At 39.3% G+C, this 18,403-nt stretch overlaps 1 protein-coding gene across 2 annotated transcripts; it reads left to right on the top strand.

The window, feature by feature from the left end:
- The first annotated feature begins 717 nt into the window (after positions 1 to 717).
- Positions 718 to 4,578, top strand: LOC146686466 (uncharacterized). Of its 2 annotated transcripts, XM_085442159.1 has the most exons (4): positions 718 to 883; positions 1,575 to 1,731; positions 1,893 to 1,969; positions 2,447 to 4,578. In XM_085442159.1, the coding sequence occupies exons 2-4, from the start codon at positions 1,596 to 1,598 to the stop codon at positions 2,741 to 2,743; spliced, it is 510 nt and encodes a 169-aa protein (XP_085298285.1). In that variant the 5' UTR covers positions 718 to 883; positions 1,575 to 1,595; the 3' UTR covers positions 2,744 to 4,578. The 2 variants fall into 2 exon arrangements, with proteins under 2 accessions (XP_085298285.1, XP_085298284.1); XM_085442158.1 differs by lacking the exon at positions 718 to 883 and having other exon boundaries at positions 1,024 to 1,731.
- The last annotated feature ends 13,825 nt before the right edge of the window (positions 4,579 to 18,403 follow it).

Below are 18,403 nucleotides of genomic sequence, written 5' to 3'. Positions count from 1 at the left end.
GGTACATTTAAAAAAAATGTTCCCTTAAAAGTACAATACTGGTCTTTAAAAGTCCAGAAATGCCCCTTTAAAGGTACAATTTGAAATAAAGTACAAATCTGTACCATTTTGACCTGTACTGCAGTGACAGTGGCAGAATGTGGTAATGGGTCAGCATGGGAAAATCTGGATGGGCCTGGTTAATTGTAAAATTCATATGAGATGTGAGTGTGCTCATAAAAGCTACATGTTATAATCAAATCTGTTGGTCCTCTCCTCTGTACATAAATTATCCTATGATGCAAAGAATATCTGTAACCTACCTTTGTGTAAGTTATGTTAAATTATATTTTAAAAACACACACAATGACATGCAGGCACAACCAAATGATGTTAAAAAAAACTGGTCCATTTCCATTTTATTAAGTTTCAGTTATAATTTTTAATGTTTTAAATCTTGGTTGTAGCCTTCAAAAACGTGAAATCATATTACTGTTATGTTTGGCCATTTACTTTTTCGCTTTTACTACATCCTAGAATTGTTCATTAATTGGGAGGTTTTTATGGAATTTGCAACATCAAGTTAAACCGAGGTTCTTTGGAAGTTAAAATGTCAAGCAGATTTTTATATTACGGTGACTACATTTTGTAAGTTACAAATATAGTTCGCCAAGACAGCATAACGGTTTCCAAACGCATTAATACCACAATGTCCATGTATCAAGTTCGCAACGCGCATTAATCCCAAAGGCTGAAAAGCCAGCAGCGATGAGTGCTCCGCCTCCGCGCTGACTAGCGTTGACGCAGAAAATGACTCTCAGGGGGTTATCGACACGGAGGAGCTCCTTAAAAAGTTGATGGAAGAAGGCATTGATGTCAGACGACGAGGCGCAAAGGCTTAGAGGTAAGTCGGGTGTGATTTTGTGTTTTTATAAAAATTACAACGTGTAATTTTACAGTAGAGTTAGCAAAAGTCCGAAGAGCTAGCTTTAACATGGGTGAATGCTAGCAGTTAGCTAAGTTTTAAACAGAAAGGTACAAATGTGGACTATTTAGACTGTTGGTGGAATGTTCAACGTCTGTCTGCCCGCCGTATTCCAGTGTTTTATCAATAAATAGTCACTAACCGTGTACAACAATGTAAAAAAATCAATAATTTCTCAAAACATGCTAGTATGTAAATATAGGTATTAACAAAATCGTTCTCTAAGCAAAATTCATCCCATCTAACGTGTTTCCCGCTCAAAGGGATTTTAAACAATGGAAGGTACACATTTGTACCATTCCACCTACTTAGTGGGATTTGGGATTTTCGAATATGAGAACTGTAAGCTCTGCGCAGGGACACTGTCTGCAACCCAAGAATTGTTAAGATGATTGGGGAAACAGCTAATGATTTTTTTTGTCTCTAAATCTGATTATTATTATTTTCTGTACTAACTGATTAATCAATCTGTTTATTAGCTTTAGAATTTTTGTTCAAGGGTTAAAGCACTTTACATTTATCTCCAGTCTGTGTCTTTAAACATGTCAAAAGTTTAAATCCTCAATGTAAAATGTCATTCTTTTGTCTATTCTGCTCTTTTCATTTCCAGTTGTGTGATGAGGTTGATTTAATGCATCCCTGCCAAGACAACATCTGTCGCCGCTTTAGCAAAAACTTCACTGCTGTTCTTCAAATGACCAAGGATTTGCCACTGAAGAAGGTCTACATGGAGGCAAGAGAGAATGCACTGGCTGAAGACATTACAGGTGCTAATTTGACCTCATACAAATAGTAAATTTTGTGACAATTCATTTGCTCTCTCTTCCAAAGATAATTGATGTACCATAGTGTCATGTGAAGAGCATGTTAATGGGAATTTGCATGCTATCAAAATCTAATGATGTGCATTTGCATCTGTATGACCTAGGAATTGACTTCAAGGGGGCACTTCTCTTGCCATCCATCTTCAAGGAGAAGATAGAAGATTTCATCATCCTTGGAGAGGTAAATGCATGATGCAATGCATAGCCTTTGGCCACAAGTTTCATTCTTGGTGTTTTGTTGGCATGGAGCTGAATTCAGCTGCGGTTCAGCATCACAGCTAAGCTAATGTAGGGGAAACACTGCTGTTAATCCACAGTGCTGCTGTGCTCTTGGGTTTTGTCTGGTGTTTATATAGATAGATAGACCTTTATTGTCCCCTTAGGGAAATTCTTCTTCACAGGTACTGTCACTGTCAGGGGTGATTGCTTTTGCCCTTGAATATTATGTCAAACTTTAGCAGCTTATCAAACACTACCACAACAGTCATTGGTCAAGAAGCTTTTTGTTTGGAGTATGGGCCATGTTTACAGGTTATCAGAATAGACAGTTTTGTTTTCTAGCAAATAAAGAAGGTAATTTGAGGAATCTGTTGAAAATTCACTTGGCACATATTGCTTAAACATACTGTATACTAATGTTTTTCTTCCTCTTCTGCAGAATACTCCCACGAGTCCATACCCAACCATTCGAATGAAGGATAAGAGTTGGACAACTGCCCTCTTAAGACAGTGTTGCTGTGTTGTAACAGTTGAAGGAGTGGATGTTTGCTCGTGCCGCTCGCTGGATGAGGCCTACATCTCAGCATTCTCCACCTTCTTCGTGTTCAACATGACCTACCCTGCATACTTCAAGAAAACACTTGTCTTTCTTCAGAACTGCATTGTCAACATAGGAGACCAGGGAGACAAACCCCTGCCAGTAAGTGTCGCCAGGGTACTTAACCAACTCTATTAAATACGCCCCCACCCAAGTGTCACTACCTTATTGACTACCCAATGCTGATTTTGATGTATGGTCCTCTTCGCCCTTTGTGGTGTATGAGATATGAAAGCAAGCATCAATATTTCAAAAATCTAGCGAGTAAATGCAAAAACTTTGTAAACATCACTGCAACTCTTAGCAATCGTCATCAAATGAAACAGTGCTGGGAGTTTTCTTCAGATAAGTTGCTTGTTGACTTTGAACATTCACTCAGCACAAGTGTCAGTGTGCCATTTTCATCTCTGCCAGGTGACTTACAGAATGCTCTGGAAATGAACAAAAGTTTTACAGATGTGCATTTTCAGGATAAAGTGCTTCAGCGTGTGTCTGCTATATCTGTCAGCAGTGTCAAATATGAACTTGAGGATGTTTTTGTAGTTGGCCATGTACACACTGAAGCCATACCTCAATTCTTTAAAATCAAGTATATTTTGAATGTTGATACTTGTTGGGTATTGTGTGGGAAACTGTTACTTCCTTGCACTTGTGAATGTCATTTCCATGCTTACCAAGTGGCAGTTGACAATGACTGGATCCTGTTCAATCCAGGAAATGAATTAGACTTTCAAGCTCTAGACACCTATTAAGTTGATGATAGGCGGTTTGTGTCCTTGAGGTATTCTGTGTGACGTGATTGCAAGAACATTTTTATGTATGTGTGCGTGTGCGTGCGTGCGTGCGTATGTATGTGCGTGCTTGTTGAAGTAGAGCAAAACATTTGTGTGGACAGTTTTTTAAATACATGCCATCTCTGTGATCCGTCAAAACATTGTGTTCAGGTGTTTAATGTCTTTATGTGATTGTTTACTTTTTTTCTTCTTCTTTTTTTTTTTTTTTTTTTTTAAATGAATGTATTTTTCTTGACATGTCCTATGGCAGGGGTGTCAAACTCAAATACACAGTGGGCCAAAATTCAAATCTAGAACAAGGTCGCGGGCTAACATTAATATTTATTGAAAAATATCTTCCTCCAGATATAAGAATGAATCTCTTCTTATGGACTCAAACAAGTTTTGGTGAAAAACTGAATGTGGAACAAGCAAAGCTTAATACTAAACAATGTATATATTAGCTGTATAATACCAGTAGGCCAGCTCTAATAGTAATCTGGTATGGCTTCGTGGGCCAAATGTAATTAGGCTGCGGGCCAAATTTGGCCCGCGGGCCAGAGTTTGACACCTATGTCCTATGGCAATATACGAATGTAATCAAGGATGTATTCCTGTGGTTGTTTAAGTGCTTTGATGTGATTCTATTATCGAAAATAAATGGTTAAATAACCAAATATTTTGGACTATTGGGGGTACATTTTTGTCTCTTTAGGTACGAAATAGGTTGTCGCTGGGGGGGTACCCTCATAGGTACCCTATTGTACCCTTTTCAAGGGAACATTTCTGTACTATAGTTTCAAGGTACATTTATGTCTTAGGAAAGTACATGATTGTACTTCAGATGGTACAACTTCATAAGGTACAAAAATGTACCAAGCCTAAAGGGTACAGAAATGTCCTTCAAAAAGGAACACCCCCAGCGACAAGCATTTGTACCCTTTTTGGTACACTTTGGTACCCCTATTTCTGAGAGTGCAGTGTAGAACAAACAGATACTTCATACCATCATTACTTTGGCTGTATTCACTTTGTTTTCTTCCTTGAACTTATTTCTTGTTATTCTGTGCCTTGACATGCAACACTGATTGTGATTCTTGTTTAAAAGCTGTAGGTTGTGTCAGTTTGTGAGTAGCATGTGTGGTTAAGCAGCAAACAGTTTGCCATTTTGGGGGATTAATAAAGTAACCTGAACCAGAATCTAAAATGTGAGATGGGCCTCTGTGTTCTTTTAGGTCAGCAGTGATTTTTCCTCATGGATGCCTCTTTAATCATGAGACAAGTGAGGACTGCAGTTCTTTAGATGTTGTTCTGGGTTCTTTTGTGACCCCCTGGATGAGCCATTCATGCGCTTTTGGAGTATTTTTGATAGACTGCTCCTGGGAAGGTTCACCGCTGCTTTCCCAGTATGTGTCCCAAAAGCTCATAAAATACATTTTTTGCAACCCTTTTCAGAGGATCTCTCGGCTGTTTCTTTAGATCATGACGCAATATGTTGCTTTCTGACGTCTCTTAGCCAAGCAAATGTGTCAAATACATCAAGAGAGAAGTCCGGAGGACATTCTAGGAAGTTCTCTTCTCCATGAGCATGAGCATTTCCCCTCTCCTTTTCTTATGAAAAGGAAAGCTGTGAAGACAACACTTCTTCTCATCTTACAATTGGAAATCAATTACAGTGTTGCATGTGATTTTAATGGTGTGTAAGTGAGGGCATTTATGGGATTTATGGCCTGCAGTAGAAGTATTTGTGGTTCTTTTTAAACTTTAATGCTTTTCTTTATGTACTTGTTGCTGATATGTGTGAAATGTAGTTTCACGACCCTCTCATTGTTGTGTTTTAGCTGAAGTTTTTATGCTGACGTTCACTTTCATGTGAATATTTTTTTCTTTGTGGTGGCTTGTGATTACAATCATCTCAAGCTAATTTAAAAAAATGGACCATGATGTGTATTTTTAGTGCAGTGTTCAAGCTACTAAATCTATTCTGAACACTATTCATCTATTTATTTACTGTAGACGGGAGTCACATTCACACCATTAGGAGTCCTTTTCCTGTCCTGCACAGCTGCGCAATTATTTCCACTATGCACTCCCAGTAGAGCCATCTCCCAAATTACATGTATCTTGTTGTGGAAAATACATGACATTTGGCGATTCAACATTATGGGAGAACAATAAAAGACACTGCGCGCGATGCCAGTGCCTCCAGATTTGGCAGAACAAAAGAGGCTGAGGAGTCATCCAAGTAATTGCTCAACGCTTGCTAAGCTGAGATTGATTCAGATTCTAGCAGCCGCTGATCACTCGCGGCGGGACAGTATATCCAAGACAGACAGTGTAAGCGAAACATCAACGAGTAATAAATGGCGTTTGTGGAATTCATCTGTAGTTGTGACTTCCATTCAGACTGCTTGTTCGTTCATGTTTGGAACAAAGTTTTAACGTGGCGTCAATCCACTCCCAAAGCAGTGGGCAGACACTTGCGACACACATCAATCATAATAATTATCATGGTTATTTCAGTCACCGAGGGCGGGATTTTAAAGACAGACTTGTCTGTGAAGACAAAAGGCCTCTTTATGACTCTATCATCAACTTGTAGAAGCTCATTTTTTTCTAAATCCTCTGCACTGGAAGGCTGCTGCCATTGTCACATCCATCTGGCTTCGTGGATGAACATTGCAAAGTGATTTAGAGCGATTGATTTTATAAGGAGTCCGTGTTAAAGCATCATAATGCACCCCCCCCTCAGCCAATATTGATCCTTCTCCAGTTACAGCCAATTGTCATCTGAGCAGTTGCCTACATTTTGGAGTCATTGTTTTCAGTCCACGCCGAGCAAAAGTCTCTCAAAACAGACGCAGAATAACATGCGAAGTAAGATTTGTTTCATTTATTGCACATCAAGAGACTCGTTCCCATTTTTGTGAAATCAGAGAGAGCAAGACGGATTTGGAGACTGAAAATATAGTGATTACACACACAGCATGTTAGCAGACGAGTCTCCAAAGCAGGCTGTCTGTCTCTGATGTGTTTGTTTCGATGGGAGCGTGCGAGGAGGCACGAGAAAGCAGGGAGGAAGGGCGGGGGAGCAGGAAAAGATGCATAAATAGAGACCCGCTCAGCACTAACGGTTCTTAACTGTTTCCTAATCTGCCACTTCTATACTCTGTTCCTCCCCAGCTGGAGACACTTCATGCCATAGTCGACGCAGCGCTGCAAAATAAATTGAATTTACATCAAATTAGTTCAACTGGCAGAAGAAGTAAAAAAAAAAATCCCAAATTTAATGTTTACTAAATCGACTCGAGGAGTTCTTTACTTGTTTTTCCAGCTCAGCGTCAGGCGCATCCTCATTATTCACTTCATCAAGCAATTACACGTAGCAACCTGACTTCATTAGGCAAATCAAAGGTGCTTGTTGATCAGTTTCCCAAAGACTTGTGATTGAACAGCCAGCTCCACACTCTGAAAGTAATATCAGAGAAATAAACAGGCAGGATCAAAGTCTGCGAGCTCACTCTCGCAGGGAACAACACAGCACAACAGAAAGTCTCCAAAAGTTGTGAGTTTATGCCTTCTGTGAGTCAGTTTCCTCTTCTTGGATAGAGACCAGGACACAAAAATAAGAGGACGTGTGATGCATGTGTTTAATAAAGAATAAATACATTAAATTAGAGATATTATTTTCTTTCATTTATCTGAAGAAGTTTAAGTCAGTCACTGTTAACACTGCATCACATACCACTGCAGAGATGGGAGGGTTTTTTTGGTGCAGTGGAGAGGCAAGCAGCGTATGGTCAGTGGGTAGAATCTCCTTCATGCACCATTTAGTCATGTAAAGACCTTTTTTTTCTAATCTCTGCAGAGCAGAGTGGTAATCAGAAGACTTAGCAGGTGGTTCAGTGAATGCTCACTTGCGCAAACACTATGCAAATGAATGCTACAGGCACAGATGAATTACACAGTCAGCAGTGCGAAGCTCCAACTCACAGCCCAGTCAAGCTCTTGGTGTTATCCTTCATGGATTTGAAAAACAACAGCGATACAAGATTGTTCTTCTTCTGCAACAAAAGAGGTTTTTGGAGCGAGACTCGCTCACCCAACAATCTTTTGAACTCTATAACAGAACCTAATCTGGAGCATCCTCATAGTGGAACTGGGTGATTCGCAGCCAGATAATCATTTATTTTCCATGGGCCCAGCTGCAGAGCTTCACCCAAAGACGAAAAACACCCCCACACAAATGGGCCTGACTGCCATGACACCAGCAGTCAGTTTACCTACAATCACACGACCCTTTTCTGTCAAGAAGAAGAGGAGTTGTGAAATTGGATTTTTATTTTTAACTCGTCACCAGTCCCCATTTCTGATCCAGATTTTTGAGTCATTTTGTGCAGGGAGAAAAAAAAAGATATTTAAAGCTCATTTTGTGGATGTGTGGGGGCTTCGAACACAAGTCACAAATACAAGTTAAGTTTAGGAAGCAGTTGCGTTTTTGTCACTGAGCAGATAAAGAGCAGCTTTAGAAATCATCATGCTTGTGGGATGGAGTCCAATTTTCACTTTATTTTTAGATCTAATTTATGGTTCCTTAAGCTGCTAAATAAAATAACATGTTTATGTTATTTTAAATTTATACCACGTTAACTACCTGAATTCTGTATAGCTGATTTAAGCACTTCGTGTATTGCCAATGCTGGAAAAATGCAATATTATGATAAGGCGTATAGACATAAACAATAAATTAGCACTAAGTGCAGCACTTCAGGGAATATATGTTGTCCTTAAAGGAATCGCACTGCGAGCTCGATTCCAGCTGTTCCATGAAAACATTTCTAACCCACCGCACTACTTATCTATTCTCATTCTGCTCACTCCATCTTATTTATTCACCCATTACTGGCAAACGCATCCAGCGAGCAATTTCAGAGTGCTCTCACATCCCGGAAGAGCTCTCTCATCACACACAGACTTTGTGTAATGGCTTTTAGCGTCATCACAAAAGACAAGACAACAGCACAAGTGAATAAGCTGACATTAAAGAACAAGCAGTTTAAATTTGGTTCAGGATCTGTTTTTATTTGTTTCCTGGACAGCGCTGTGGGAGAGGCAGGACTTCTGGAACAAGTCCATATAAGAGATTATTTAACTTTTTTGAAATTCCACACTGCAGTCTTGACATCAAGGCTGGTTTACAGCACAAAGGGTTAAAATGTGGATTAAAACATGCTCGTGCATCTGCTTGAATATGTATGGAAAAATGGAAACCTTCAAGTCTAAACCACACCATCAATACAAATGCATTTGCAGTAAGCAGTAAAAAGTCATGTGACATCAGTTGTACATGAAGCATTAGTACTGACAGTTGGTGAAAAGTAATTTTCATGTGAAATCAAAACAAAATGTTCAACGAAAGGAGAATTCAAGCCTCAGCTTCACACTGACTTTCTATTACTTTGTTTCCATTTGTATCCTTGAACCTGAGTCTGGAAAGCAATTTGAGATTCTTACGTACAATCATTTGTGAGACAATAAATATATTTCACTCGAGCACAGTCCTATAGGCAGTATAGCAAGCCACAGGAGAGTTTGTGGCACTGCTGTGATGTTATTGAAGCTCAGAGTTTTTTTTTATTGTGACCTTAGTCACAGTTTGTCTGTATTCTTCAGTGGAGTGTTTCTTACTCCATAGATTAGACCAGGAGAGTGGGCTGACCAGTCAAGCACAATAATAACATGGTCAGCAAACCATTTGATAGCAATTCTGGCAATATGAGCTTGTCAGCAGATGGAAGAATGAAGTGCTCTAAAATCTCCTCTAGACGACTGTGTTGACTTTGGACTTGATAAAAACACAGTGGCTCAACTGCCACCAACACCCGCAGATGACATGGCACCCCAAATCATCACAGACTGAGGAAAATTCAGACTGGATTTCAAACACCTTGGATTTACTGCCTCTCCGCCCTTCCTCCAGAGTCCAGGACCCTGATTTTCAAATAAAATGCAAAACTTACTTTCATTTAAAAAGACTACGTTGGACCACTACTTCTTCTCCTTATCCTAGGTAAGATGCTCCTGATGATTTCTCAGGTTCAGGAGGGCTTGATAGTAAGAACGCAACAGCTGTAGCCTCAATGTCATGAAAACGTATGTCTGCGGCTGCTGATCCGCTGATACCAGACTTAAAGTGGACATGAAACACTACCTCACTACCCTGCTCTTAGAAACAGACATAGATTTAACACTCTCTGTGACGCTAAATATAAGAAATAAGCTCTTAAAGCTAAAGTTAGAACATGTTCAGCGCCATCTTGTGCCAGTACAGAATGTGATGTCACCAGGTTGGTTGGTTGGCTGATAAGGCTAACAGACTAGCAACACTGATAACTCACTGGAAAACAGGGGGACTAAAACTATACACAAGTCTAAGGGGGTCACTTTTGTACAGCCCCTGCCTGCAATAATGAGAAACCAAGGATATGCTGTCCACTTCCACTCTGTGTCTCTTAAGCAGTAAGTGGTTCTTCATTGTTTGGCTAGCTGCACTGAAATGAGAAAACCCACCTGTTAGCTGTGATGTTCAGGTTTGTTAAGCACTTTATAAATGATGACTGTGTGGACTTGAAAATGCAGTCATCCCCGGCTGGGTTGCTGTTTATTATAACTGTTTTATTTATTATAACACTAAAAGGAAATGTATTAAATCTGACAGATTATATTGACCAAATAATGCATGAGCAAAATGTAAGTGGAGGAGCACGTTATGAAAAACGATGGCGCATAAAGACAGATTTCATTGTAATCCTTGTCAGGTAGCTCATATCTCTCTCTCCTAAAGCAATCACAGCCATCTGGGCTGTAAAATAGATCGACCGCTACAGAGAATAAACAACCGTGCTGGCAGACAGCCACCAGCCAAACACAGATGATTCCTTCACATCACCCGAGCCCCCCCACCCATCCACCCCCGACTACTTTTATAACACTTCACAGCTTGTGGCCTAATTGACTTCAGGCTTACACGTATGTGGACCAAACTTTGAATCATCTGTGAGTTATCACACTGCGACAGCAGTGTATTATAGAGTCAGTAGCAGTACATGAAGGAAAGGAAATGATCACTGATGAGTTTTCCTATTTTAGCACCTTTTGGCTTTTTCATGTTTATAGTTCTGATAATGAATATTCAGCTCGGTTTGCTCTCCGTTTATACCTGTTTTTCCTCATTCATTGCCGCAGCTATTCATTTCTTATTAAATTCAGGAGTAATACCAGCCGAGGACCACAGGAAATTTGTTTTGTGTTTAGTCAAAGACAATTATCTGATAGAAAAGATTTTAAAAGCTGCACTGTACCTTTGTGAGATTTTCAGGTGCATCACCATGGAGACTCTGCTTCACCACAACCGCTCAAGGTCACCTGGCCTGCAGCAATGTTGTATTGTGTGTGTGTGTGTTTTTGTGCTGTCTGTGCAAGGGCGATTCTTTGGTATGAACGTTTGTATCTCTGCAGTGATGCAACCAGAGCGATTCATTTAAAAAAAAAAAAACTGCAGATAACCAAGTTTTGCTCCATTATTACTTGGGGACTTTAATCAGATCCAGATTTTGGGATTTGTTTTCAAGTGATTTGTTGTATTCCTTTTGTAATGCACTGTCACATGCTTACCAGTTAGCTACGTAAACCTTAGGATACACTCTCACACACTGAAACATGTCCCTAACCTGATGAAGACACAAATACATCTTTCTTTTGGTATTTAAGTATGAAAACTCAACCAAAGGAGAATTCAAAGAAGTCACATGTACAGGTAGAAATGCAAGCCGCAGTGCTGCAAGCCTGGCTGCCCATCGCTGCCTTTGTTACATGCTGAAGGTCAGGCTGTGGCTGCTGTGCAGGGGTTGGGATACACACAGCTTTAGCATCGCTATTGTTAAAGCTGTGTGTATTAGCACAAGGTCTGTGCAGATGCTTGCAAAGAGGAGATGTTAGCAGTGTAGTGCAATAATTCCTGTCCTGTCCTGGACACAGTTTGTGCTATATAAAGTAATGTTCATATCTCCACCCAACACTGATTTGCAGCATTACTAATGAAATTACCTTACATGCCTGGCTTTACATTTTTCTGTGAATTTTGACAAGCTCACACTTTTCATTGTATCACTCGTGTGTAATATGTTGTAGTATTTCAGTCAGCGGCTCATCTTTGGAGCTCGTGTGGCTTTAAACCATCTCCAGGAGATTCTGAAAGATACATAAAAGTGGCATATTCATGCTTGTCATTTCATGAGACACTATGGGTTCTTCAAAAGGTCTTTACCCAAGGTCACAGCGACTCGTTGCTTTAATAATTCACAAAAAAATGTTCAAATACTGCAAATTCTTTGTTTCTGTGAGTGTTATGCACTGAGAGCTGGAAAAAAAAGCAAATTAATTGCCCACATGCTGTGATTATTGCATTTATTGGCTTGGATGTGCAAACTCATCCCCAAGCTTTTATTTTTTGCCAATAATCTTAATATTAGACATAAATACGCACTGCTTACACCACACGTTCACCATGTAAAGCTTGCACACATATAACGATGATATGCCAGTGTTTTTTATTTGTATCTTATTTCTTTGGACTCAGCACGCCGATAAATCTGTCAATGTAGGTTTGAAGAAGGATAAATAATTTTCTAAAAATAAGCCCTGTAGCTTCTGGTGACAGATGCTGGAGTAAACAGTCCAATTAGCCGGGCTGGAGATTTAAGGAAGCTGACTGGTGTATCTGGGACTGAATATGAAATAACAGAGCCATGTTCATTATGACAAAGGAATAAATCAATGAGGGAGCAGAATATGGATCAGACTGTGGATGAACAGACACTAGTTAGTTGGATTTATTGTTTTCATGCTGGTTTTAACTGAATTTGTCGCATAAATATAATAAAAAACATGTAAAGCGTCGCCCATTTGCTTGCCCTTTCGTCATTTGAGCAATGTGTCTCATTGGAGAAACATCATATCAGTTTTGGCTCATTGGTTTAACCCATTTTTGGCTAAACGCAGGTTCGACCCTCATAAATCATTCTAAAAATACAGGTTCGTGGCTGAGGTCAAAGGTCATGACCAGCAGTGCTGGGAGATCATTGTTAAGTTCTGATTGATTGATGATGTGTCACGCAGCGGCACCTGTTTCCACAATGAAATCAACATATTATCTGCTCCGTTCCCTGATCATTTTCATTTCAGATACGCTGAGTACGAGGTGTCACCATTACCCCTGACTACACCACGAAAATCTCAGTTTGCTTTGCCAAGAGTGAGAGTGTTTGTTAATGTGTTAATGCGTAAGAGAGTCAGCGTGTGAAGGTCTCTGGCATCAGAGAAGGTGTCGAAATTATTTCTTTGATGTATGAGCTCTGGGAGCTTGAGGCAGACAGCCTGATATTACATTATCAAAGCCAGTTCTTGACCACAGCCATTAGAAAATGGAATTTATGTGAAATCGTACGTGTGCTTTAAACATATTAGCAACGATTTGTTTTCCATTTCATCTTCTGAGCCACCTGCTTCTTTTATTTGCGTAAAATATCAAAGGCATGATCCTTTAATCTGTAAAATAGGCTTCATTTTCAGCTGGAGCCAATGGAAATAATTTTTTATTGTTTTTTTAAGGATACTGCCACTGAGGTATACATCTGCTTTCTGGTGCGTGGGGTTGGACTGAGATAGGACTGTGCAGTCAGCCACACGATCACAGCCGTGATCAAACAAGAATGATATATTTCTTTGTAATAAATAAATGTGTATGTGCTGAAACCACACACGCACGCACACAGATACAACCCAATCAGGCACAGTGTTGAAAAAAGATAAATATGCGGGAGTATGGGCTGGATGAAAGGCAGAATTTGAAAGCTTCACATTTTTCTTTTTCTTGTCTCTTTTATTTTTTAAATTATTTTACCTTGAGGTTGAAGAAATAAAGGAGGACTGCAGGCTGTAACAAATGAGGCTAGACTGTTGCATCATCTAGCCATTCATTTTTTTAACTGCTTATCTAACTTGGCAGCTGACATAAATACAGGGTGCACTCTGGACAGGTTGCATGTCCATCACAGGGCTAACACAGAGAGACAGACAGTCACACACTCTCACAGTGACACCTACAGCCTATTTTGAATCACCAATTAACCTAACAAGCATGTCTTTGCACTGTGGGAGGAAACTACACCATCCGGAGGAAACACATGCAGGGCGAGGGAGAAGATGTGAGGCAACGGTGCTTATCACTGCATCATTAAGATCAAAAGAATTACTCTCCTCCTTTGTGAGGTTGAGGTTAATGTAAAGCAAATAGCACATGTAATAATTAAAAAAGAAATGTTGATTCAGTGGAAGGTGTTTGATAAATGGGAATCTTCTTATTCTACACTTACCATTCACTTTGTTAAGAATGCCTGAATTCTTCACAGATTCATCAACGTGCTCATGTTCCTGTTTTTAGGATGAGTGGCACTCTGTGTGGTCTTCTGCTGCTGTGGCCAATCTGTTTTCAAGGTTCTTAGTACTAGGCATTCAGAGATGCTCTTCTGCATATCTTGGTCGCGATCAACAGCTTCTGAAATACTCAGACCCATACCATTTAAATCAGCTTTCTTCCTCATTCTGATTGAGTTTCTGCCATGTACCTGGCTGATTAGATTTTTTTTTTGCATTAACAAGCAGCTGGAAAGGATATACCAAATAAAGTGTGTATGTGGTATGTCCTTTGTGGTAAAAATGGAAACATTTTCCCTGATGACTGCACTAGAATAGAAGTTTTATAACCAAAATTATGACTCAAAGTTACATTTTGAAGCCTCAACTATATTTGCCGAGGACCTGGGGGAGTAGTCAGCTAATGCTAGTCCTAGCGAGCTAGCTCATTTAGCAATGCACATCTATATTTTAACATTCACTAGCAAAAACCCAAACCTACAACAACATGTACTAGAAAATTTAAGACCCAACTGCTTAGGGGGAGATTACTAGGTTGTGGATGCAGATACAGGATGAGTATAAGGTTTATCTCTGATTTAAAGCTGAGGCTTTTTAACATGAGCTCCTATAGCAGCGGTCCCCAACCTTTTTTGCAACATGGACCGCTTTATGTCCGACAATATTTTCACAGACCTACCTTTGATAATTACAACAAAAGGAAAACAGTACTGGCACAAAAAAAAGAAGATGTATTCATAACAAACGGGAAAAGACAAGGGGAAACTGAGTTAATGATAAAAACGATTAAAAAAACCCCAATAAAAAACCTGAAAACCACAAATTTCACACCCAAGTCTCAACTCAAACGACTCACAGTCCGTGGCCCGGGGGCTGGGGGCCGCTGGCCTATAGTGACTGGTTTTATTTTGAAGCCAGCCTTGGATAACCACTGAATAAATTCAGTACATTTTTTCAGCAAGTGGCCTGTTGATCTGTATGCAACCTGTCTGCATTAGACAACCATTTGGAAGGAAACTCAATACTGTCTAGATTACATTTTAATGTTGTTGATAACATAATGGATTTGACAATGTGCATACAATTCTTGTGGGAAATGTAAGCCTAACCAAAAATGTTTAGAGATGCAAGCAACAGCAAACCACCTTTGTTTAAGGAGAAATCTGACATGTAAGTTTGAGAAATTAGTCAAATATCTTGTTTGATTTTCTTTGAACGCTACACATCATGTTCACATGATGTCAAATTCACATGAATCATGTTGTCTAATTCACATGACTCAAACATGATTCATGTGAACATGAGCTATTGAAAACACTACCAAATGTAACAGTGCATCTTTGCAATACATAGAATGAAATGCACTTCGATTGCAAATAGAAAACGATTATTTTTAAACAAAAAATGATGATGGTTTATATACCAATTTTTTACACACACACACACGTAAACACATGCATCATATAAAAAGGTGTATATTTATTTATTGCCAATGTTACACACTTTCATCCTTACCAGAGTAAAAATACTCACTGTAATAACAACAAAGTAGCTATAAATGCAGATGGAAAGGAGGTAAAATTTAAATACTGTTTTGTGAAAAAGAGATGGCCACACATCTGTTGGTGAAAAACAGAAACAAAGCAGAAACATTTTGGCCCATTTTGTATACTGGCGTTTCTTCCACTTCTTCTCTTTGCACCGAGCTATTATTTAGCTTTTTTTTTTTCCAGAGGGCTAATCAATGATTACCCAAAAGGCAGGAAACATGTTTTACAATTGGCTCCACAACTGCTGCTTCCCATTTGAATAAGGCTGTAAACAACGTCCTGTGGTGTATAATCATCTCTTCACATCCTGTAGGATGATTGTCTGGCTCTTTAGACTCAAATGATTGAGTGAGCCTCTGGGAAACTGTAAACTTGTAGTTATTTAGTTATTTGATTCCTCTTTATTATTTATCTCTTATTAATTGACTGAATTAAACATATCTAACAACCTATACTTACACAATCATGCTGTCCCAGTAGCTACAGGATTTTAAATCATTATATTTTGTTAACCTTTTGTATTCTTCCGGCAGGCATTTAAGCTGACATCCATCAGTCTAATAAACATGTTTGACTCATATCATCTAAATAGTCTGAATAACAAGCTCCCAGAAATAATTATTCAATTAATTTCTCAGCTGAAAAATCATGACACACTAGGGTGTGTATAATCTCCCCCAAACATGATAATATCTCTCATTAACTCACTTCAGCTATGTTATTTATGCATGCAGAGATTTCATATTTCACTTTCAAAATAAGAAGCCTGTAGGCAACACTGTAGAAGCAGGGAAGGTTACACTGTGTTATGAGTTCAGCTAAAACCTTTGCTGGGTGAAATGTGCCAAATTTTTCAGCCTTTATTAGCATTAGATGAAAGTCTGCTGCTACAATGGGTTCATTCTCATCAATCCCGACCTTTACATTGTCATTATTAAGACGATCACCGTGATGAGCTAATTTGGAGCTGTAGTTTGACATTTTGGGAAATACCCAGATTGGCTTTCTTGTCAAGAGCTACATGAAGAGACTGCCTCTCTGCTTAATTTACCAGACTTAGAGAGACAAAGAGGGCTATCAGCTAGCCAGCATGTCTCAAAGTGTTAGACTAGGCTAGCTAGCCTCATAAATTATCCCTGAGGATTTCCTGACATCATTAACACTCTGCAAGTGTCAGAGGAATTTATTACAAAGGCGGTTTCATGTCCCGCAACACAGCAACAATTACAAAAAAACATACCACCGTATCTTTTATAGTACAATAAATCCAGCTGTGTCAGCTGGGGTTTCTTTTTTGAAGTCTTAAGTGTTATTTATGCACAACAGATCACACGCCTCTGAAAGGAATATTAAGCATCTTCATTAATCGCGAGTAGCTATGAATCTGGGAGAACTGTGGCAATCACATTAGTTCATAAACACTGAAGACAAGAAAGACGCCTACAAGTTCCCGTGGGAGAGCTCCCAATTAACACGCGAGCTTTCTCCCCGACGTGTCGGCTGGTTCAAGTATGTGAAGCGATGGAAAGACGGGGAAAGAGAGAGAGAGTGTACTCAAATGTATCCAAGAAGGATGTGCATTATTTTCTAATAGGGAAATTAATGCAGCAAGGACACTGAATGGAGGCTTTTCTTTAGAATAACAATAATTTTGTTGGGCACCGTAGACTGTAACAGTACTGCAAAAGTCTTCAGTCAGCTTCCATTTTAATATTTTACTTCTAAGGAGCCAGGCTTAATTAAGTAATTATTTAAAAAAAATAGTCATGAGCAAACTTTTTCTTGGGACATTGGCTGCTTTTTCACTAATTTATGTGCTGTGTATAAATTGAAATACAGTATATAAGGCACAAAGTTTATACAATTCTAAAGAGTTTGAAAGCCAGTATTTCATATGACCATCTTTATTCTTCAATACAGCCTGAACTCTCTTAGGCAAGCTTTGTTGGGATTTCTTATAGTCTTCAGGAATAGTTCTCCAGGCTTCTTGAAGGACATTTGAAGCTCTACTTTGGATTTTTGCTGCTTTTTCTTTTGTTCCCTTTTAAGATGTTCACATGCTGCTTCAGTAATGTGGAGGTCTGTCCACTGTGCAATTTTCTATCCAGGTATCGATGAAGACATGCACGGTCCCCAGATGACTCAGCGATCATCTCTTTTGTGCCACCAGTGAAATCTCTCATCAACAACTCAGTGAGTGTCAGCATAACTAGAATGCTAAACGCAATAGTTGTACCTACCAATCAAATATCAACATTGTAGCAATGCTGGACCTACATGCGGGTTTGTTATAGTGTGGCTAATGTATGCTGAAGACATCCAGAAGCAGGTTTTTCATACTGAACATGAGTAAATCTAATTAGTTGTAGCTTGTGAGTGTTAAAGCAACGAGCCAGAAGTGGAGGAGGTGATACATCACTATCTGTTACTCTGTCACAACTGCAAATGCACGCAATTACTGCAACATTATTTTAGATTAGAGTATTCTATTCAAGTCTATTCAAAAGCTAAAAATCTTTATTTTACTAGTAATGCTGATTATTTGGTATGCAACATCGACTGATGTGTTTGATAAGGAAAAAAGAGGGGCTGATCAAAGTGTTTAGTCTTGTTTGTCTAGTGAAAAGCAGCCCATTGTCTTTTCTTCATTTGCCTGTATCTCGTCAACAGCAGCTCTGCTTCTGTTTTGCTTCACAAAGACTGTCAAACCTAACTATAGGCAGATCCAGTCTGATGCAGCAGTTTCCCTCCAGCCTCCTTGAAATGTTCAGGAGGCTGGCATTTCTTTTGTGTTATCTCAGGCGGGGTTTTTTCTCCTTTTATTATAACAGAGGAAAACTGATCCCAGCTTGATCTCTCTGTTGTCCCCGCAGACATTTAGACTTCCTTAGCATGTCTGTGGTCTATATTTTATTTAAGCAGCGAAGGCTCCTCTAAAGGGGAAGAGGTGTTTGTTCCCTCCTTGGAGCAGAAAACTGAAA

Source organism: Copadichromis virginalis, linkage group LG19 (assembly GCF_057382275.1).
Source record: "Copadichromis virginalis isolate Kocher_CV1m ecotype Utaka linkage group LG19, C_Virginalis_male_GT1.1, whole genome shotgun sequence".
Lineage (NCBI taxonomy): Eukaryota > Metazoa > Chordata > Actinopteri > Cichliformes > Cichlidae > Copadichromis > Copadichromis virginalis.
Note: the sequence above shows the minus strand (reverse complement) of the source record. Positions and strands in the feature narration are given on the sequence as shown.

Excerpts from the sequence above, each read along its gene's own strand:
- LOC146686466 (XM_085442158.1), top strand. The coding sequence starts at position 1,536 with ATGTCATTCTTTTGTCTATTCTGCTCTTTTCATTTCCAGTTGTGTGAT. Across the intron at positions 1,732-1,892 it reads ACTGGCTGAAGACATTACAG|GAATTGACTTCAAGGGGGCA; the intron begins GTGCTAATTTGA and ends TGTATGACCTAG. Across the intron at positions 1,970-2,446 it reads ATTTCATCATCCTTGGAGAG|AATACTCCCACGAGTCCATA; the intron begins GTAAATGCATGA and ends CCTCTTCTGCAG.